This window comes from Malus sylvestris, chromosome 9, assembly GCF_916048215.2.
Source record: "Malus sylvestris chromosome 9, drMalSylv7.2, whole genome shotgun sequence".
Lineage (NCBI taxonomy): Eukaryota > Viridiplantae > Streptophyta > Magnoliopsida > Rosales > Rosaceae > Malus > Malus sylvestris.
The window spans coordinates 22,003,161-22,026,945 of record NC_062268.1 but is presented as its reverse complement, the minus strand read 5'-3'; the positions used below and the strand labels follow the sequence as shown (position 1 = coordinate 22,026,945).

Genomic DNA, 23,785 nt, shown 5'->3' with positions numbered 1-23,785 from the left:
ATGCCTTCTCCAGACAACATATGGCGCCCATCCTTCATATCCCCTACTGGTCCTCTTACCGTTGGGGATTCAGTGATGAAAAATGATATGACCGTTGTGGTGATGGCCCGAAGCCTTGTCACTCCTAAAGATAACAGACTACTTTCCAAACGATCTGATGAGTTGGCTATTAAGGATTATCTGGCTCTCAGTGTGCAGTGTGCAGGTTCTGTGTCCAATATGGCCCAACGTCTATTTGCTCAAACCCGTCAAGTTGAATCATTGGCAGCTGAAGTGATGAGTCTCAAACAAGAGATTAGAGGGCTCAAGCATGAAAATAAACAGTTGCACAGGCTTGCACACAACTATGCTACAAACATGAAGAGGAAAATTAACCAGATGCAGGAATCTGATGGTCAGATTTCACTTAATCATCAGAGGTTTGTGGGTTTGTTCCAACAGCATTTGCCTTCGTCTTCTGGGACTGTACCGTGTAGTGAAGCTCCAAATGATCAACCTCTCATAGCATTAGAAATATTAAAATCAATAACTTCCCCATGAAATTCCGTAGTCAATGTTCCCTTGAATACATCTATCTTTGTACGGGCAGTCTTCATGAATGGTCGGCCAAGTAATATTGGTAATTGAGGGGAATGGTTCGAGTCTTCCATTTCAAGCACGTAGAAGTCCGCCGGAAAGACTAGGTGATTCACCTACACTAAAACATCCTCCAAAACACCTTTTGGATACGCATTAGATCTATCAGCCAGTTGAATGATCACTCCATCATTTTTTAATTCTCCCAAATTCATAGATGCATATATTGAATAAGGCATGACATTTATTGATGCACCTAAATCTAGCATGGCATATTCAAAGCGAGTATTTCCTATAACACAAGGAATTGTAAAAATGCCTGGATCTTTGCACTTAGGAGGTAATTTTCGTTGCAACACAGCTGAGACAATCTCACTTACCCTTACCACCTCTTTGTTCGAAGCCTTCTTCCTTGTAGTGCACAGCTCCTTCAGGAACTTAGCATACTTGGGGACTTGTTTAATTGCATCTAGAAGTGGAATGTTGACTTGCACCTTTCTGAATGTGTCAAGGATGTCTTTGTCACTCTCATCCTTCTTTGATTACATAAACCTGCGACGAAATGGTGCATTGGTTGGAAGGGAATTAGAAGTCATGGAATTTGAACCCAACTTACCTTTGGTGGTCGAATTAGGATGTGTAGGTGGCTGCGGCAAAGATTGCTCAATCCTTGCCGAGGGCAGGCCTTGTTCCTTCTCATCAGATTGCATCTTTTCGTCCTCCTTTTGATTAGATTTAGATGGGCTGGGATTAGATCCAACTTCTTTTCCACTTCGCAAGGTGACGGCTTTGGCAGATTCCAAGCCTCCCTTTGGATTCACATCCGTCGAACTAGGTAACTTACCTGGTTCTCTACTAAATTGCCCTATAAACTCAGCCATTTGTCCCATTTGTCTCTTTAATTCAGCCACCTCTCGAGCTTGATTTTGCATTTCCTTTGCTTAATTGTGCATATCTTTGGCTTGATTTTCCTGACCCTTCGCCAACGTAGTTAGTAACTAAATAACTGGAGCATTATCAAAAGATGAACCTAAGTTATTTTGGGCAGGTTGTGTTTGGGGTTGTGCGAGTGCATACGACCTTTGATAGAATCCTGGAGGTTGTTGTCTGAATGCACTTTGTTGTTGGGTTTGTTGGGGCTCCCTCTATTTGAAATTTGGATGATCTCTCCAGCCTGGATTGTATGTATTCGAGAACGGATCATTCCTTGGTTGGTTTTGACTCCCAAAACCCATTGCGTTGGCAGATTCCCACCCTCCATTCTTGATCAATTGAAGGCACTTATCTGTGAGATGTTCATTCATTGAGCACACGCCACAAGCAACTACACTTTGTTCTTTTGGTTTTTCAGCCACCTGTGCAAGAAGAGTAGTAAGATTAGCCATTTGATTTTGAAGTTCGGAAATAAGCACTTACCTCATTAACTTGTTGCTGCCGTGGGTTGTCTCTTTGACCAACGCCTTCATATTGTTGAGCATTCAATGCTCAGTTAGCAATTAAGGTCTTGGCAGCCATGGGTGTTTTGTCCACCAAAGCTCCTCCCGCTGAGGCGTCTAGCATTTGGCATTCAATTGGTAGAAGCCCTTCGTAGAAATATTGAAAAAGAAGCTCCTCCTTCATCTGGTGATGTGGACATGAAGCAACAAGGGTTTTAAAACGCTCATAGTAAGTGGGAAAGGATTCACCTTGGTTTTGCTGAATGCCACTAATCCTTTTGCGTAGTAGAATGACTCGAGAAGTTGGGAAAAACTTCTCAAAAAATGCCCGTTTCTAACTCTCCCATGATGTGACAGTTCCGAGGGCTAGCTCATACAACCAATCTTTAGCCTTTTCCAAGAGAGAAAATGGAAAAGCCTTCATTTTTAGAATGCTTCCATCAACATTCACAGGGATCATGCTTGAACAAACAACCTCAAACTCCTTCAAATGTTTATTAGGATCTTCCATGGATAACCCATGGAACTTAGAAATATGACGCAATAAACTGGACTTTAATTCGAACTCGTCGGTCTTGTTTTGGGCCGCCCTTGGATATTAAATGCATAAAGGCAGAGCATTGTCCAATCCCAAAGCGGAAAGCTCCTTGATTGTTCGATTGTCTACTGCCATATCTTGGACTTCTTCAAAAGTCCTTGCCGTGGCCTCCTCTTGCTCTTCTACTTTGTCTTCTTCAAGATCTGGTGCAGGTTGAGATGGTTGGGGATCATGTTGATTCCTTGCTCGTCTCAAAGTTCGTTCAAAATCGTCGTCAAAGTCAAAGATGTGCTTATGAACAGGTTGAGAACTTCGAGTCATAAACCACCTAAAACAAGAAAACAAGTAAAATTAGCAACTAGGAACAAAAACACATGAAAAGAAATAACAAGGGATTAGCAAAGTTGCTAATCCCCGTCAACGGCGCCAAAAACTTGATGCAAAAATTATCTTAACACACAAATTTAACACTCTTTTGACAATTGTAGTACAAGTATAAGTAGGGATCGTTCTGGACCAAGGATTATGAGGGCTTGCTAATAATCTCTAAACTGACTCAAAAACATAAAACTAAACTTAAAAACACTTAACAAGACTCACAAGACTCAAAGCAAACTTAAAATAATCAAAACAGCTTAAAACAACTAAATAAACTTAAACTAGACACTAGGAATGACTTTGGATGAAAAATTGACTTTTACTTGAATCAAAACACTTAAAAACACAAACTAAAACATATTTGAAACACTTTGAAACAAGAAACTAAAAGGGGGGGTTTTGATTTGGATGAAGTTGAAACAAACAAACAAGTATGAAAAACTAGACAGATTGTAAAACAAATTTGAAAAATAAGATGATGGATGGGATAGCTAGAGGCTTTTTCTCCACACATGACATGTATGCAAATAACTTGATTTCCAGTTACTACTTCATTGAATTATGAACGACAATGCTCCAAATTAACCGTGACATCACTAGTTAACTCTCAGATTTTCCTTGTTTTATTGGATTGGATGACATCATTCGACAACCCAAAACATTCTTTAAAAGTTCCCTACATGACATCATAATAGAGATACAATCAAAGATCATTACATTTAAAGAAAATCATAAGCATTGACAAAGCACTTGCAACTATGACATCAAGTCGCTTATGCTAGGAATTGAACTTAACGTGATCGTTTATAAGCGACCTTCACTACATGTGAACATAAGTTTGTAACGATTATGCGAAACTTCCTTATATTCTAGCAACGGATTTATGCATGCCAATTAAGTGTCGACCCTTAATTAACAAATACAAATAAGTTATCAATCAAATAGTTAAGCCAATTGCATTCATGATTCAAGAGGTCATAACTGGAATTTATCAAATTATATTGCACACATAATCATGGCTTTGAAATCACCCCTAGCCAAGAGGGGTTTAACCACTCATATTTACAACAAAACGAAAGGAAATGAATTTAAACATTAGAAACAAAAGAAAGAAAACACCTAAACGCTCCAACGATCCAAGTTGGACAGCAAGCACGTCCAAGCACTTTCCTTCCCTTCCTTTGCTACGGCACAAGGTGTTGGTAAGTGTTTGGAGGTTTGTTTGTATGGAGGAATGGATGTAAAGATGAATGGATGTGTTTGGATGAAGGTTGTATTGAAATGGGGATGAATGATCAAGCAAAAACTAAACTCTATGGCTGCCACACACACTTCCTTTTATAGAGGAAGTGCACGGCAAGGAAGGTGAATTGGTGGTGTGTGCAATGATTCAAGGGTGAAAATGAAGTAATGATGCAAAGCATTGAAGGTAAAATGGACTGGTGTTGCAGCAATGAGTGCAAGGAGTGGTGTTGAAATGATTTAAAGGTGAAAGTGAAGTGATGTGATAGGAGGCGCCTTAGTTAGCTAGTTCTTGTGCATTTCCATGGTGTTTTCTTAGTTAAAGTATTCTTTTAAGCTAGTTTTATGTGTTTTCAGGTTTTAAGGGCAAAATATACAAAAAGATGCATTTTGGAGCCTTTTGGAGCAAAATGGAGCTTGGAATGGATGTCACATACTTGGAGCCAAGGGAATGGACGAAAATCAAGATTTGAAGATTTGAGGAGTCCTAGTTGAAGAAGGATTCCTAGTCACAGTAGGAGTCCTAATTGAAGAAGGATTCCTAATCAATGAAGGATTCCTAGTTGAAGATGGATTCCTAGAAGAATGAAGATTCCTACTCAAACAAGGTTTCCTACTTGAAGTAGGAAAGTTAAGCCTAAAAGTTGCTATTTTGGGTTGATCTTTCCTAAACCTAAATGGCCTTAAGTTTCAGCAACATTAGAAGGTTCTTAAGCGTTGGAAGACACAAAGAAAGGTTGGAGAGCATTTCCTTATCCTTGCCGTGGGTTAGGGTCTATTTCTTCTTGGTTTTGGGTTTCTAGAAGCCCTATCCTTTTTCCCCTAACCCTTGCCGAACTTACCCCTTTCTAGAATCCTTTTCCTTGCCTTGCAAGGCTTTCTAGAAGCCTTATCTTACCCTATCCAAACCTGCCGCACCTCCTAGGCCTTTTTCCTTGTGGATTCTGATTTCTAAAGCCTTTTTCCTTGTGGATTTGGGTTATGCAAGTCCATATCTGATTACCCTAGGGTATTAGGTTCGTATATATACTCATATCTCAGCCCTAGCTGAACCACCACCCATCATAATACATAAATCACGCCAGAAATCATCCCCACTCTCTGTCGCAGCCTTCCATCACCATTCTCCCTAATTTCTGCCAAAAACAACCCTTTGCCGCACCCATCACCCATCCTAACCACTCTCATACCATTCCATATCCATTCCCCCATACAAATACCACCCAAAACCTGTCCCCAAGTTGTGCGGCAGCAAGGAGGAAGGAGGAATTTCGTGGATGCACCTGCTACCCAAGTTGGAGTGTCTAGGTGTTCTCTTTCTTTGGATTTCAATGTTTAAATTTATTTGTCTTTGCTTTGTGCGTATGAGGAACTAAACCCCCCTTGGCTAGGGGGGGATTCGAAACCATGTTTATGCTTGCTATATGATTTGATTACTTCTAATTGCGTTTCATAAGTGGTGAATTCAATTTACTTATCTATATGAATTAAAACTGATTTGTGTGTGTTGGTTGAGAGTGCACGCTTAATTTTCATGCATAAGTTTGATGCTAGGATATAAGGGAATTTCACCTAATCGTTATGAACTTATATTCGCAAGTAGTAAAGGTTGTTGATCACAATCGTGTTAAGTAAATTCTTGGCATAAGTTTCATGCAATTCATAGTAACAAGTGCCTCGCCAATGCTTATGATTTTCATAGAACTTAATGACCTTTGCTTGTATCTTTGTTATGCAATTCATGCAGGGAACTTGTGAGGAATGCTTTGGGTTGTCGTATGCAATTCATCCAATTCGATAACTTTAGAAAAATCTGAGGGTTAATTAGTGCAATTCACGGTTAATCTGGGGCGTTGGGAATTCATGGTTTATTGAGAAGCAATTGGAAATCGTTTCGTATGCAAGTGTGACATGTGTGGAGAAGAACCCCTTAGCTAGCTTTCCATCCATTCAATTTAACCAAATTCGTTTTTAAAATGTGTTTAGTTTACAAAGTTTGTTTTTGTTTTCAATTTTCGTCAAAACCAAACCCCCATTTATTTTGAAGTGTTAGATTAGTTAGAAATCAATTTAGTTTGTGTTTTTAAGTGTCTTGAGTCAAGTTATAACCTATTTTCGTCCAAATCGTGTTTTGTGTTCAAAACTGCCCAGATTGTGTTTTTAAGGCAATTTTGAGTGTTTCTGGGCTGTTTTGAGTCTTTTGGGTTGTTTTAGTGTTTTAGAGTTTAGTTTTGCATTCCTTAAGTCTAGTTTAGTGTTTTAAACTTTGTTTTTACGTTTTGAGTCAGTTTTCAAGTGATTGAGCAATCCCTCCTAATCCCCGGCCTAGAACGATCCCTACTTACATACTTTGCTACAATTGATAAAAAGAGGGTTTAATTTGTGTGCTTATATATTTCGCATCTTGATGATGCAAAGCATGGGGGTAAAATGGAGTGGTGTTGCAGCTAGGGAACATGAATGATTGTGCACATGGTATAGAAAGGAAGAGAGGTGGAATGGTACGTATATTCACAGGAAAAGGAACTTCACCAAAGGAAATTGACCAGAGAGCACAGATTAGAAGAGGCACAACTCGCTGAGGAAACTGCATTTGCACTGGCACAAAAGGAGAAAGCGAAAAGTAATGCAGCGATTGAGGGGCCACAAGCATCGGAAAGGGTTGCACCCGCTTTCCTCGAGATGCTTGACCCTGACGTTCCTGACTGGCTTGTTGAGGAAGCCTTAAAGTTGGCGCAGCTCACATTAGAGTGCAATGAAATGAGGCTAAAAGACAGACTGAATCTTGGTAAGATTGTACTAGCATAGCTAAACAGATTGAGAGCACTCGCGAACGAGAGCATGAATTCTTTCAAGATAGGTGGTAGTGCACTACAAGTTACAGAACAAGCATGAAAGCTTTTCTTTGTTATAACTTTATTCTGCATACGTTCTCAGTTTTTCATTTTGCTTTGTTGTTTGGTTTCAATGTAGGATGTGATGAGCGACCGCCAACCGAAATACCATAGCCGTTCGAGCACATCATCGTATGCCGAAAGAATGTTATCCGGTTATGTTGTCAGGCATTAGCTTAGAATTTCAAATTTCAAGTTACTTTTTGTATAGTTCTATCAATCGAAAGGTAATGTCATACTATTTGACCCTAGACCCTAAACAGAACGAGACTGAGTTACAGGCCGCATCAAATTTGGCAAGAGATTTGTAACTCAAGTAATTTAAAAATGTTTATCCTAAAACCTGATGTTCTATATTCAAATGACTACAAAACACAACGAGGAGTTCTCGCCAGCCTAAGGACATTCTCGTGATTGGCAAGAGGAAATGGAACAATCAACAATATGATCAAAGATCTAGAAGAGAAATACTTGGTACTACACGCAGTCTACTTTCTACCGCTTCAAGCATTCTACTTTCTTTCAGCAACAAAACTAGTACTCTGTTCCTCCTAGATCAAATATTTACAGGCCTCGTCAAAAAACACAAACGTACGTTCGTCCCAAGTAGCTTTACAGGTGCACAAGCATTTTCATCCACAAATGGATTGTTACAATAAAAATAAGGGTTTCTGAATACGAAATAACCCTTGTATCACCTCTGCATTACATCTGACAACAAAAGTTTTATGTGAAAGTATCATCGCGATCTCCTTCCACTGTATCACCCTCCTCAAGATTGCTGAACTCAAGGTAATGGGTCGGCCGGTGGTCCTCATGATAGTACTCCCTGGGTGTTCCAAGCTTGATGCCATACTTCATGCTCGGCGTATGCTTCACCCCCATGAAGTTGTAGTTCCATGGACCAGTGTCCGGAATCTTAAAACCAAACAGAAAATAAACAAATTAACCCGGCAAAAGTAGAGACCCTCCAAGAATATTAGATTTAGTGGGAACATAAATAGGCCGAACAAAGTGTATTTACAAATCTCACCATATAGAAACCAAGGAAGCGGTCACTGAGAAGCATCTGCACCTTCTCGTAATGAGTGGGAAGGTATCCGTGAGGATTGCTTCCTGTGTCTTTATTGACACGTCCCCATTCATAACCAGATGGAGTAAGCTTGTATGCAGTTAAAGAGCAGGAACCTGGAGTGAAACTGCAGGTTAAAATGATGCATTTCTCCCCGTCCCATTGCTTAGTGTTCTCTAAAATCTTAGCATGAGAAGTGAGATCCTGCAAAGCAACAAAAGGAAAGGGTTATTTTCTTGTCCGCTTCATTCCTCTATAGAAAGCAAACCCCAAACAAGCATAACAATCAATCAAAGATCAGAGGGATTGATAGATCGATCATGTAAAATACCTGAGGAGAAAGCTGAGGAAGCTCATTCGGCTGTGTGTGCATCCATCCCAAAGGCTCCAAATCGTTGAGGAAATCATGATCAGGAAGAGCGGATGGAAGATGAACTTGCTGGTGGGTCCCCCATTGTGGAGGCATTGCAATGCAGCGGATTTCCTTGACCTGAGGGTTATCGGGTGGGCTTATGCCATACAAGTAACCAGCTATTTGCGTCCTCAGATCCGCAATGCAGATGAACTTTTTCAAAATGTTCTTTGGCATAATATAGGTGTAACCCGTTTCCTGTAACACCATTCATGCTCCCATGTCAATGAATTGAACAAACAAGGATAAGAATAAGAAAAGATCAAAACACAAAAACTATAAAATATCATATTTATTAAAAATAGAACCCTACCTTAATATCTTCTGAATTCACATATATATGATTGACACGGAGATATAGATTTGTAGCTGATATTGCTCTCACACGCCAATCAGTTTTGGAGCCAAATGCACTTTGCTCATAGGGACTCGTAGTGGTGACAATGAGTTCATCACCATGCACATTTGTAGTCCTTGTTGTGACTGCTGTCAGCTGGCTGGCTTCTTTGGCCTGAAAATGCAAATTCAACAATATAAGTTAATTTGTGACAAGATCAAAAATGGCCCACATATATAACTGAGTCAGGCAGAACAAGTCTACATATACATGTCCGTGTTGTGTGTATCAAAATGAAAACCACCAGAAGAGAAACATCACCTGTTTTTCTATTTCTGCAATTTGCTGCCTCTGTTGCGAAGGTGGGGTGATCTCAGCTCCAAGTATAATGTCACGGATCTCAGATTGTGTTAGGGCTGATGTATTCACATTGTTCTTTTTTGCGTAGTCTGACAATATGAGATCCCTAAGAGCAACCTCAACCTTTACCATGCATCATATTTAGAGACATTATTAGATTTACAGATGCACGTAGAAGTGTGAAAAGGTTAACAATATGATCAACCATGGAAAATCTAGCAAAGTTCCATTCGGATACAAAAATCAAAATCATTTTCAGGTTTCTGGACAGATCAATAAATGTAACAAACGATGACTAAAGGTTATCATAGCAACTCTGACTAGTGTGAGTGTCACAACAAAAAGCAGCTTGCAGAAAAAAATATTATTTAAAGGAATGCAATACAATGAGATTACCTTCATCCATTGATCATCAGAAAGAGAAGGCCAGATGTGATGTGGCTCAGTAACGACTGTTTTATCAGGCTTCAATAACATCTTTGCCTTCTCATTGTTCACATGAAGAGCACGAAGAATCAAAATTAGCCGAGAAAATGCAGTGTATGATGAAATACTCTTCAACCAATCATCATAAATATTGAAAAGAACCATCTGCGGTTCAGTAGCCTTCAATATCAGATCACCAAATTTCTCAATCTTCAAACAAGCTTGGAAAGGAAGCTGCAGCTCACTTCCTTTTATGACTATGTTGGGGAAATCGAGCAAATGAACCTCTAAGGGATCCAACATTCCCTTACGAGTCACAATAATTTGCTTTGGTTGTTCTTCCACTGGCAAAGAACGCACAAGTGCAGCAACTTCTTCTGCAGTTTTCCACTTTGCCAACTGACCAAGACGCTTCTGTCCTGCCCAGACACTAGTGTGGATAACCTGCAAAATATGAACTTATGACATGAAGTTCAAAACCTCCACAGAGGGGGGGGTGGGGGAATATATCACAGAAACAAGATACCTTCAGGAATAGCTGCCCCGTCCTTGGATTGAATATGAAGATAGCACCATTGATTGGTTTTGTAGTGAGATTTCCTTCAAATGTCTTATGGATTGTAACACGATACACATTGGTGTCATCAACAAACCAAATAATTTGATTGCTGAAGATCTCCCCATAGTTTTGGGATGATAAATATGGCTCTGTAGGCTCAGAAGAATATAGCTGCAATCCTTTCCTTATTCGCTCCCTCAGGACATATAAGGCTGGATTTGACTGCAAGCACATGAAGACCAATTAGTTAGCTGCTTCTGTACAAATTTTAATCTATTCAGAAAATATATCATAAAACTTCAATTGTAACAGTTGACATACTTTCATGATCTTGTTCATTGCCTGTTGAAGCAGGGGTTTTGAACCAGGAAACCAGTTACCAAATGCAGAATGCAAATTATAGGCCAAATCAAGACCAATCATCACCCCTGCATGGAACAAGGATGATTAAATTCCCAAAAAAGATAAATACAGACACTGAAACAGTACGGCAACAAGAAAAACCACATACCTGTGGGAGAAGGATAGATGGACATGTTGTCAGTGGTATAGTCCATAAACTTAGCTCGGGTGTAACGCTCAATATCATGAGAATCATAATCTCCCCAACGCAGTTGTACATCTATCCAGTACTTATTGCTCACTTTCTGGTCAAAGACATCCTTGGGCTCAGCTACAAGACTAGGTTTTGACATTGGCCATCGATGGGCAGCAAACAGAAGAATGTCAGCACAAGAGCTGTTCATTTTGTAACTCTTCCTGGGATGTATCGTTTCTTTCTGCACAGTTTCAATTTCCAAAGCATCCAACTCTTGATCCAAAACCTGACAGAGATCCATGACAACACTTTCATGAATCTTCTGCCACAAGTGAGCACGGAATATCTGAATCAGTGATATCTTCAAGGTTGGAATCTTCCCGTGCATAAATATTCCAGTTAAATCTAGCTGCACTTGGAAACCAACATATACGTTGGCCCGATTTATGGTAGGTGACCACCAAAGAGTAAATCTACGATTAGGGATTTGATTGAGCCCAGATCTCTGTGCATTGGTCAACTTTTTATACTTCATCGACTCCTCAAAACCAGATGCCTTCTCCCAGAAGAGCCCCTCCCATGTAGGAAAGCTGAAATTGGAAAGAAAAAATGCTCAGTGATGTGCAATTAACTTTCATAATCAACAGAAATACAGACACTTTACAGAACTTATTTGCCATCCATAACCTGATGTCACTTAAAGATGAAAGCAAATGTTAAAACTTAAAACTGACATCTGTTTTCCATACATCCATATATAAGTTTCACCTTTGATATACACATAAAGCACATGCTAGAATATAAAAAGCCCCCATAAATATGCTAGGATGCATTTATGTTCCAATGTAATGATGGCTTCTGATTAGTTGTATAAGAAGTAATCTCAGCTACACTTGTGTTGGTCAATATCTTTCATACACAAGCCTAGCATCTGTATTTATGTAATAAAGCACAGTATAATGTTCTGTAGTTTATGGTTTAGGATAACAACAATAGATATTAACTTACTATGTTCCCTTGAATAATGTATGCTCAAGGATTCCTTCAACACCTCCAAGGGCTTGAATCACATCAGTTCGGTAGTTGTTTAAGTTCCATAACTTTCCATCATGCCTCTGGTGTGTCCACCAGAAAGGATTTTGTTTCAACACCTGGTACTGCTTAAAATCTGTGCGAACTCTCCATCCTTTGTCATATGCTAAAGTATGCCGGTCCTTCTGGAACAAAGTATTTATGCGTGGTATTCCCCTATCCCATGAATCCTGTCAACCAAACGAAAAAGTATTTAGAACAATGCAGCAGAAGGAAGAAACTAAAATAATGTACAACCCCAGACAAAGGCAAAGGAAGAAACTTTTTTGAAAAAAAAAGGATACAACAGCAGAATGAATACTGGGCAAGAACAGTACTCACTTCCAAATCTTCAAGAGTCAGACGCCTATTTTGTGCCTGAGCTTCCTGCCTTTTCAGTGCATATTCTGCCCAAACACGTTGAGAATCTATAAATTCACTCTCCCATGGCTGTATGTAACGGTAAAGATTTGGGATTAGCTGGTCCTCTTCATGACTCATTCCACTCCTAAAATGAGTCACACCAACATCTGTCTGCTGACTGTAACGGAGGTCACTTTGTGGAATCAATATGTGACCCATAGATAACATGCCAAGTCCTCCAATTTCTTTTGGTGTGTAAAATATGACAGGTGGAAACCTGCTAGGCATCTTTGAATTCAACCCAATCTTAATACGGGTCTGAATTTTGTTTTCACATTTGACGAGCAAATCCAACAGTTCTTGTGTATGAACAGTTGCTTCACGGAAGTAAGTCATTAGACCAATAAGCGCTGTATTCCATTTGTTAACGATTTTTGTAAACGTTGTAGACCCTGAAGACATAAGAATCTGCCTCACACGATTCTCAAACACCTTCATGTGTTCATCATCAACACGTAAGAAAGCAACAGCAGTCCTCTCCTTTGTCTGCTCATTCTGCAAATTCCAAACCCCATCCCTCGTGTTACTAAATGCTTCTTGACTCATTCTTATCTTCGGAAGTATCCGAACTTCAAATCCAGACATACTGAAAAGAAAATTTGGATTATCCTTGCTGTAAACAGACACAAAGCTGTTCTCCCACTCCAAAGTTGTGATGCTTCGAGGGAGACGGTTCTTCATATCCCAAAAAACACTCCTCCCAAGATTGACATCATGTTTCATAAGCCTCATTCTAGCATCTCTTGGCCAGCATTTCTTATTATTATATCCAACCATATTTTCATTATTGGGGTCTGGATGCTCAGTAAGATATCGCTGAATAAGGTCCCGAGCCTCCTCGTGGGTGAAGCGGAACAAGATATGCACCCTGTCTATGTATCTAGAATACAGCCTGATAGGATGCCGAGTCTCAACCTTTGTATCCCAATAAGTGATGAACTCATTTGGCATCTGGGGTGGACCGGCAATCTCACTGGCCCGAGTCAGCCCAAGAAGTAACAGATCCAACACAAGCCCATAATATTGTACTACAAAAGATGCAAACTGAAGACCACGTATGAGACCATACGAATTTGTATGACTCATATCTTTGTAGGACAACACCACATTGTTCTTTGCAGTGACATAATCAGCAATATTATGGTCAAGAACAAGCCGCAGGAGCCTATTTAGCATTGTCAAGTCGATCTTCTCAAAGAACTTCTCAAACTTTGTTTGAAGCATCACCACACATTGCCCCTCACTTGTATCCCATATGCTCTGCAAATTATTGATTCCCTGACACCACTTATAAACCAAGAGTGGAGGTGGCTCTGAATCTGCAGGCTTGATCCAGTTGGGAAAGAGATGACGTTTGTCACCCTCATACCATAAATATTGATCAAGATATGCATCTGTAATCTTCTCAAGAGGTTCTATCTCATAAACTGGAATCAGATAGCTATACAAGTCCATGAACTCTATGCCAACTTCTTTGAATGCACGCTGAGTGAGCAAGTGACGCTTAATTCGTGACAATGCCTCATGAGGATTATCATAAGCTTGTTCAATGAGACCCAACTCTTCTCTTTGAAGCTGGTTCAATCTTACAGCCACACTATAAGACTCCTTCAACCTCTCCAGAGCAAGGATCAGAAGCTTGGTATCATGCTTGTACGACAATGGAGGGAACGGAATGGGTGTAAACTTCCTTGACTCCAACCAGTGCACGGTTGTCGTGTAAATTGCAACTGCCTCTTCTGGTGTAACATACGGACCATCTTTCAAATAATTATGCTGTCGTTCCTGCTCCGCCTTTAGCCAGAGACGAGTTAATCTTCCAAGATTCTTTCGACAAACTGTCTTATCAACAGTAGCACCTCTTCTTATACGTTCACGATTATAATGAGCAACATTTGTCCACCAGTCTGCCTTTGATTTGACATAACGAAGAATCATATTTTCAATGGGAACTGGCAAACCAGGAACCTTCCAAGGAATGTTTGCTTTCCAGCAACGCCATGCCTCACTGAGATGTTGCAAGATAGTTCTGGCCTTATTTTGCTTGATACCCTCAGGCATGGCATCAAGAACATCATGCATCACAGCAGCTCGAAGCTCCAAGTCAAAATGGCTTTCAACACGCTGCTTAGTAACAGTCTTCGCCACTCCTTTTGAATGTCGCCCCTCAAATTGACGTGCTAGTAAATTCCCCAGCCACCGTTCCAGAAGAGGAACTATGCCACGAAGGAAAAACAACCACACCCTCCACATTGGTGCCCAGAACCCACATCCTGGTCCTTTTCCCACTGGCCCAGTATTGAACCGGTAGTAAATCAAGTGCTTCAAATCTTTGCACATTCTAATCTGCCTCATCAACCTGTACTTGTAACGGTACATTCCAGTCAACTGACCAACATGAGAAAATGTATATTGTAAGCCATCAGCCAATTGAAAGGCATCAACATTACCCAAACGGAACTGGATATTGGCATCAACTACAAGCTTTGTCAACCGCAAGATTTCACGGCACAGATGAAAAGCATTACCAAACCTAGATTTCTTACGCTCCTTTGTTGTCAAGGTCTTCACAGGCTTCAGATTAAAATTGTAATCAAGGTGAAGGTAATTCAAATTTTTCCTGTGGATCAAGAGATTCAGCATGTTATAACCCTGCTTACAGACTTGAAGACCGGCTTCAGCCCAATCAAGTTCTGTAGTTTGGAAAAACTTGGTAGCTTGGAGAGATCGAAACAAATGTTTCTTCTTTTGAGCTTTGGGTGGTCTGTGATGCAGCTCGTTCAATACAAAACATTTCAGCAACTTCTGATAGCTGACTCGAACTTTAACTGGATATGAAGGAGGACAATGTTCCTTATACCACTCGGACACAAGGGGTATATCTTCTGCACGACGGGTCCGACCAGATCTCATGTTAAAAGGGCGCGGGGCAAACAAAAGGGAGATTCCGGCAGCTGTTGTGTCAGTATAAAGCTGAGTATCTTTCAGAAAAGGTTCCACAGCATCCGGCAACGTAAAGATATCATCTTCCTCCTCATCAGAAGTTTTCTTCTCACGCCGCTCCTTGTTAGTGCTGGGTATTGGGTGTATCAATGGATCATAATAAAACGCAGGTAGATCAGGATCCTCGGCCTTTATGTACATCACCATGGGTGTGTGATAAACACAGAGCTTGACCTTCCTTGGTCTATTGTTGTAGAGATGAGGGAATGCAATTCTGTACTCTGTTCTAAGAGGTGACCGAATAATGAGTTTGTTGATGTCATTAAACTCATTCCAGTCCTCATCCCCTTTCTCCATATCCCGATACAATGGTTCAAATTTGGGTCCACCTGCAAAAGGTGTTGCAAAACAAAAGAAAAGCATATAAGTTCAATGCTGATATACCAAATTGAACAACAGGCAAAGATATAACCTAACAACGGCCTTTTTTAGTTACTCTGTAAGTTAATATGTGTGAAAGGTCACGAAGAAAACAGCGAGCAGCAGAGCATTATCCAAAAACAGTAAACATAACCCTGGCCTAGCACTAACATCCAACATGGGTAGTAAAAAATTAAAAGGAACCACCATGGACCAAAAATTTTAATGAGAAAGATTTAAAGTATAATAATGATTGAGACACAACGATGTATATGCTGAATGAAGGAATCAATTGATACTATTATTTCCATAGACTGCACATACACCTTCTTAAAATCAAGCAAAGTGTGAAGATATAGTGTCAAGCAGGAATCCAGAATCACATCAATCCGCAAACAGACCCCTTTGGACCTGACAACTATTAATATTGCTAGACGAATGTATCAAGCAACAGTCCATTTCATAGAAGGCTGACACCAGAAAGACACACCACAACCAAACATTGAAAAACAAAAACAATGAAACAAGAGTTATTTTCCTTTCAATAAGTGGCAAGACAAGAGAAAAAAAAATATGGGTACCTGGAATGCACATGTTGAGTGCTTTGGCTGTAAAAAAAGACTCCATGTCGAACAGGTAGAAATAATTGCGGTCAATAAGATCAGAAAGCAGCTGTCCTGCTAGTCGATGAAGAGTTGCCATGATCGGAAGTGACAGATGCCACTTCCTATAACTTGGACCGTTTATGAGCTTTGTTTTGACAAGAGGTTTATGGTCATAAAACCATGTATACACAGCAGAATCTTCTTCTTCATCCAACTCCAATTGAATTGGCTCTAGAGGATCAACATCTAACAGATTATCAGCATAGTCTAATGGAGGTTCCTCGTCATCAAATGGTGGAAACCGCATTCTTTTGAAATGCCGACGATCCCTCTTCTCCCTTCTCATCATAATCCACATTGTACCCCACTGTACAAATTCAATAAAACAAATCCACTAAATATCAACAAGGAGGAAGAAAAGACTATAAACTTCAAGAATTGGATGGCATACTATATAACTTAAGCAGCATATTAATGATATGAAAGAGAGATAAGCACCTGAGCCAAATAGATGGGTTCAACAACCCATGGTATTTCATTTACAAATGTAATTGCCCCAGTTATATGGTACAAAACCTTCACATCCCGGACCTGTTACAGAAGTAATTAATAAAATCAGTGCCCCTTTGGTAGATATCACATAAAGGACAAATTTAAGCATCAAAAATGAAAATTTTGTAAGGATATGAGAGACATAGAACAAGTACCTGCTCCCATGGCATTGGCATATTCTCGAGGAGCTTGTAAACTGCATGGGGGACAAACTTAAGTGCTCCGAGATACACTCGTTTATCATGACGAAATTTCTTTGAGGACATGTCCCCATGGTCTCTGTCAAAGGACACACCAAATTAAATACTATTCAGGACAAGATCTACCTAATGCAGTAAAGTACAAGCACATTCATTACACGAAACCATGAACCGGTACACAGGACAACAGTAAGAAGCATGAAAAAACATATATCATGCCGATTCTAAATAGTGATAACAGAAACGAAATCATACTTGTGAATTCGAAAAACTTTCTAATGAATCAATTTTTCATGAAAGATGAATATGTACAACAAAAAATAAAAAGATATTTCCAATGAAAAATTGAAGTTTCTCTATCTCACATATTCAACCAAACACAAATCAATTTTCCACTGCTCCTTCTAGCAATACTTAACCCAACAACATTCAACAATAACCATAAATCTCAAACCCAAAATCGGTCTAACCTCTTCAATAACCTCACCCTTACCTCCTTCGTGAACAATTTCAACACACTAATACTTAAGCAACCCTATTCTTCACAGCTCTTCTTCCTATGAATTTTCTAGTCCGTTCGTTGAATATAAACACAAAAAACCCCAAAACAAATTCACTATCCGAAACCTAACCTACAGATCTTCGACGCCAAAATGTACATGAAAAATCAAATAAGCATAACAAAGATATACATCAAAGTGGAGCAGAAGCAAACTAACCTAATGATCTTCCTGACATGTTCAGGAGGCATATCCTCCTTCTGCGACTCGACGAACCCGAACTTGCGCTTATCGCTATACCGCTTGGAATTTAGTTGCTGCCATTTCCGGGCCTTCTCCTCAAGCTTGGCCTCGGCATCAGCTGGAGAAGGCAATACCGTGTAAGATGGCTGAGCCGCCGGCGGTGGCGGAATCGACGAACCGCCGGTGCCAGGCGGCGCAATCTGGCCGTTGTTCCACATACCGCGGAACAAGAAACCGAATCGAATGTGAAACCCTGCACAAGGCTTGCGAGAGAGAGATTTCCTGCTAGTGTTTCCGCTCGAAGAAGCTTTTGAGGAGCTTCGATGGCGGTTCCCGTTTTCTAGGGTTTTGCGGGGTTTGGCTCTGGTCCCTTCTCTCAGTGTGAAAGAGAGCGAGAGCCTGAGAGGTGAAAAACGCAGGGCGGGTTTTGAGATGTTTTTTTTTTTGAAGGAGAGAGAGATGCGGTCGTATCGCACGTGACAGTAATGAGGGGTGGTGAGGACCAGACCGCCTTTGGAATGGGCTTACTTCGATAGTTGGATTCTGGTGTGGGCTTTTGGAAGACCCAAATTGAATTTAAGCCCACAAACATTAATCCAAATTTTTATTTTTCTCTATGTGAACCTAAATCCAATTATTTCAAAGGAAAATTAATGAAAAGAGATTGAAAACTTTGAGTTTTAACTATAAAGAAAAAGTAAAGGGTAAAGTGAATAGTATCATGTTTGACTTTTTAGTCTAAAAATGTGATTTTTCATTAAAGTGAACAGTATCGTGAGTTTTTCGTTAAAACTCCCTTATTTCAAAAGGTCTATTGTGTACGAAAGTTGAACTTAAAATATTTCGCACAAAAGTTAAGGGAGATGGTATTAGGACTTGTTTGGAAAGTTTTTAAAATGCCTGACAACAATTTTAGTAAAAATACTTTTGAAATCAATCGTTTGTAAAAATCCAAGTCAAATTTTCCTTTGGTATGCAAGAGATCAAACTTATTTGTTTTTCTCTTGTTTTGCATCCATTGTATTCGTTTGAGCATGTTTCTGGTGAATGAAAATTGTTCTTATGATGAAGAAAATATTGTGGTATATTAGGAGTTGCTTATAAAATCATATGAAGAACGCAAGATAAAAATGAATGGTAGAATTATGAGAGTGCAACAAAACATAACATAGCACCCGATAAACACATAAACCATACTAAACATGTTGCATACACTTGCTTCAGGAATTACACAAGTGCTTATGTTACTACCTCTAACTAAAAAGCACTTTTGTTGTAATAAACGCTTTTAGAGTAAGTATTTGAGCAGAAGTAGCTAAATTTTAATTTTTTTTCACAAAATTGTTATATAAATAAGCAAAAGTGAGATTGAGAGATAATCTTTGTTAGAGATAGAACTGGAACGATGCAGGTAAAGAGAGAGGAGGATATTGGTATTTTTACTTTCACTCTTGATCTCGTGTGTTGTTTGTCTACAAGGGAAAAGAATGCATGTTGAAAATCATGTCATCCAACAATAACAAAATCTGGAGAAATTTTTCAATGTGACCGGAACACGGGTGGTACACTACGTGTTTTTATATAAGTGGTGGAAAATTTTGTTTCTTAAGTTATTAACATTTTAACACACATATCCCACAATTTGTAAGTGACACGTGGTGTATCATCCCATATTCCGGTCGCACTGAAAACTCTCTCCAAAATATGACAGTACTACTATTTTTAGTCATTCTTACTTTTTCACTTTTGACTAAACCATGTGGGCATTCAATTCACACAACTTTTACAACATAAATAAGTACATATTGAGAGTTGAAGAAGGAGGTGAAAAGGGTTGACTAGTGATAGGAGCATATTTATGGAACTTAGTGAGCTTGTTTCTTGGCATTTACTTAGTTTAATTCTAGTTATTTTAGTACTTTAAGCTATTTTCTTGTGTTTGTAGGTTCAAATAACAAAGTTGGCAACAAAGTGCTATTTGGAGCACTTTGGAGCATTTTTGGGTCAAGATTGGATAGTTCAAGCATGGAGACATGAGGATGGACGTTTTCGAAGATTAGAAGGCTAGAAATCAGCATGTGTGTGTGCAAGTGTGTTGACCTACAACTACAAACACTCATCCACTGCACCCATTACATCCACTCATTACCAAACATCCATCCACTACACCCATTACATCCACTCATTACCAAAACTACACCTATTACATCCACTCATTACCACAACACTCATCACTACCACCTTAATTAGATGGTGGTCCTCTCCTTAGCCTATAAATACATCCACCCTTCACCATAACTGTGAACACGGAAATTTCCTGAAACAAAAGAGACAAGAACAACGTGCACAAACAAATATTTGTGTTTTATGATTTTGGGTTTCAATCTCTCTCTATTTTGATCCTCTGATTCGATCTCCGTAAGGTATTGATTTGTGGATGTGCGATTGATCCAAATGGCCGTTGGGCTTGATCTAAGGATGAACGTTCTTCAAGGGTCGTGGACTTGATCTTGAAGGTGGATTTGAGCGGATCTTCAAAGGGGGCTTTTGGGCTTGATCTTTGAAGAACAGTGATGAACGGATCTCCAAGGGCTTTTGGGCTTGATCTTGAAGAACGGTTGGACGTGTGGATTTGTCGACGTTTGTTGATCCAAAGGGCCGTTGGGGCTTGATCTTGGATGAACGGATGATGAACGATGGTGCTTTCTTCAAGGGCCGTCGGGGCTTGATCTTGAATTGGTGGAAGTTCTTCAAGGGCCGTTGGGGCTTGATCTTGGAAGAACGATGAACGAAGAACGAAGAAGGCTTTCTTGATTCTTTGGGAACCTGGATGCTTGAGAGCTTCGGAGTTTCAGAGCTTCAGAGCTTCGAGGTGTAATATGAATTGGTTCCCTCAAATGAATGAAATGGGCTTGTATTTATAGAAATTTCCAAGGCCTAATTTTGAATATAATATTCCAGATGAAATAAGTCGTTTCTGCCAGGTGTTGACACGTGTCCTATTTGATGACTTTTCCAACTCATTTCAATTTTCGTTGAGTCACACGCTACGTGGAAAATTTATGTAATACATGAGCGTTGAAACTTTGATTTATCGGTCAACATTTATTTACCGAAATTTCGATGTCTACAAATGCCCCCACTTCAAGTCGCGTCGTGTACATGTGCTTGTCGCGTGTAGGAGATGCGTTTTGAAGTCCCTTATTGTAGACGTCGATCCAAGGGCCGTTTGAGGCTTGATCTTGAATTGGGCTGGAGATTTCTTCAAGGGCCGTTGAGGCTTGATCTTGAATTGGGCTTGAGATTTCTTCAAGGGCCGTTGAGGCTTGTTCTTGAATTTTTTTTTTTTTTTTTTTGTCTGAAATTTCTTCAAGGGCCGTCGAGGCTTGATCTTGAAGGTTGAAATTGGACCACAAGGAGCTTCATGTGGTAGATGATCCTTGGCTTTGGTAGTGGATGAATTGGCACGTATTTTGTTGCGCTTGCTAACTTTCCACAGCTTTGATCTTGAACTGGGTTGAAGGATTTTCTGGATTCCTCCAATTGTGGATTTTCCACAGCTTATTCTTGAACTATTTTGATTCAAGGGTGGTAGACACTTAATCTTGAATCGGACTTGTGATTTCTTCAAGGACCGTCGAGGCTTGATCTTGGATTTGGCTGGAAACTTCTTCAAGGGCCGTTAAGGCTTAATTCTTGAAGGTTGACTCGAAGACATGGCAAGCAGGCACGAGGTGAAGGTGACTACTTGTTGCTTTGTTCAATCTTTCTAATTCACACCTGAGTAGTTTGGTCAGCGGTATGATCTTCAAGATTGATGTGCTCTTCTTCCGGTTGGTGACTTGATCTTTAAGGATTTGATTCAAAGGTGGTGAATCGGCATGTGCAGCCCACAACGCCTAGTAAGTCGACCCAAGAATTTGAGGGTCAAAACGAGTTCTTCATCTCAGACTCTTTCTGCCGAGTTGACTGAGCATGCTGCATTCTTCTCTGCTTGTTTCTTCAGGCAGATATGGCAGCTTCTCGAGTTCTTCAGCTCGGACTCCTTCTGCTGAGTTGACTGTGCAGGCCGCATTCTTCTCTGCTTGTTTCTTCAGCACGTTGTCTCCACATGCTGTAAGGTATCATTTTCACTTGCCTTATCTGTTCTCCAAGCAGATGTGACAGCTTCTATGGAAGTACAGCAGCAGTGGGAGACGAGTACTCGAGAGCAATGCTAGGCAGGCAATCAGGGAAGGGTTCCAAGCAGTCGGTTCCTTACCCGAGTTTGAGTGGAAGTTCCGGCATATTGTTTTCTTTATCCTTGTCTTTGTAGGTAGGAGCAAGGACAAAGGAAACGACAGGGAGAACGCATGATATGAGATACTCTTGCTTTCTACCCTGGTGATATGAGATACTTTTGCTTTGGAGTTATTGGCTTACAGAGGTACCCCAAGGAATAAGGAACACTAAGTGACTCGAGAGGCTTCGTTGGGAAGGCATTCTCGGAGATGAAGAAAGGTTCTGTATGTCTGCCTTGCTATGGAAGGTGAAGGTGGGCAGTTATAGAAGGTCCCTTAATACCTGTAGAGGTACTATTCTTTCACTTGTGTCGGCAACTAACGCGTGATTGAACAGTAAACTTTCACGTGCTTTCTCTTTCACCGAAAATCTTCGACAAATTAACCGTGATTTGCGCAAAGTTGAGTGTGCATATGACAGGTGATGACGCGGCTGAAAAAGACTGGCGCCTCTTCGATATCTGGGATCGGCGCTTCGACAAATTACCCGTGATTTCCGTAAAGTTGAGTTTGCGTGTGACGGGTGCCGACGCGTCTGGAAAAGCAGGATGCTTCTCCGATTTCTGAGCTTGCCTTTTCAATTTTTGAATGGCCTCTTCGAATTCTGAGCTCGCCTCTTCGATCTCTGAAATCCCGTCGAGTGCTGATTTTTTATAGAGGCAGGCAGTTCATTTCAAAGCACACTTGAATTTTTGCTTGTACCTTCTTGCACTTCTAAGATCTCGATTTGTCCGACCTCTTCTTTCTTTATCACCTTTGAAAATGTCTGGCCCCTCCGATCGTCGTTTTGAATTGAATCTTGGTGAAGAGGCAGTCCCTTCTTCTCCAGACAACATATGGCGCTCATCATTCATATCCCCCACTGGTCCTCTTACCGTTGGGGATTCAGTGGTGAAGAATGATATGACCGCTGCGGTGGTGGCCCGGAACCTTGTCACTCCTAGAGATAACAGACTACTTTCCAAACGGTCTGATGAGTTGGCTGTTAAGGATTCTCTGGCTCTCAGTGTGCAGTGTGCAGGTTCTGTGTCTAATATGGCCCAACGCCTATTTGCTCGAACCCGTCAAGTTGAATCATTGGCGGCTGAAGTGATGAGTCTCAAACAGGAGATTAGAGGGCTCAAGCAGGAGAACAAACAGTTGCATAAGCTCGCACATAGCTATGCGACAAACATGAAGAGGAAGATTGACCAGATGCAGGAATCTGATGGTCAGATTTTACTTGATCATCAGAGGTTTGTGGGTTTGTTCCAGCAGCACTTGCCTTCGTCTTCTGGGGCTGTACCGCGTAATGAAGCTCCAAATGATCAACCTCCGACTCCTCTTCTTCCTGGAGTTCCGCTGAGTGGTGTGGCTTTAAACAGTCAACCTCCGGCGCCTCTTCTTCCTAGAGCTCTACCGAGTGGTGAGGCGCCACCTGATCGTCTTTGAAGATCCCCTCTTGTAAATTTGATTTGATTTTTTATTTTTTATTTTTTATTTTTTTTGGTATGTATGTACAATGCAAATTTATGTAAAATTTCCAAAAAGAAATAAAGAAAAACGGACTTTATTTCTCTCGATGCATTTTTTTTTTTGCTATATACATACATATATTATGTACATACATGTATATGTATATTTACATGGTGCAATCCGCACCATCCCACCTTCCTACTTGCTTTCCCTTTTTTTATTCTTTATATTTTTTTTTTATTATTGTTTTTTTTTTTTTTTTTTAGGTATGGTGCCAGATCAATCCAGATTTCCTTTTTTTTTATTATACTTTCCTACGGTGCCA

General features: G+C 40.2%; 2 protein-coding genes across 2 annotated transcripts; one reads left to right on the top strand and one right to left on the bottom strand.

Annotated features, from left to right (window-relative positions):
- The first annotated feature begins 140 nt into the window (after positions 1-140).
- Positions 141-23,471, top strand: LOC126582042 (uncharacterized). Its single transcript, XM_050246015.1, has 2 exons — positions 141-205; positions 23,027-23,471. Exon 2 carries the CDS (start codon positions 23,041-23,043, stop codon positions 23,434-23,436), a length of 396 nt encoding a protein of 131 aa, XP_050101972.1. The 5' UTR covers positions 141-205; positions 23,027-23,040; the 3' UTR covers positions 23,437-23,471.
- Positions 7,493-18,165, bottom strand: LOC126582035 (pre-mRNA-processing-splicing factor 8A). Its single transcript, XM_050246005.1, has 15 exons — positions 17,702-18,165; positions 16,938-17,061; positions 16,729-16,821; positions 16,207-16,597; positions 12,182-15,594; positions 11,777-12,030; positions 10,742-11,358; positions 10,552-10,658; positions 10,198-10,452; positions 9,642-10,115; positions 9,207-9,368; positions 8,862-9,059; positions 8,468-8,746; positions 8,098-8,340; positions 7,493-7,982 (listed from the first exon to the last, which is right to left on the bottom strand). Exons 1-15 carry the CDS (start codon positions 17,941-17,943, stop codon positions 7,791-7,793), a joined length of 7,044 nt encoding a protein of 2,347 aa, XP_050101962.1. The 5' UTR covers positions 17,944-18,165; the 3' UTR covers positions 7,493-7,790.
- Positions 23,472-23,785: the final 314 nt, after the last annotated feature.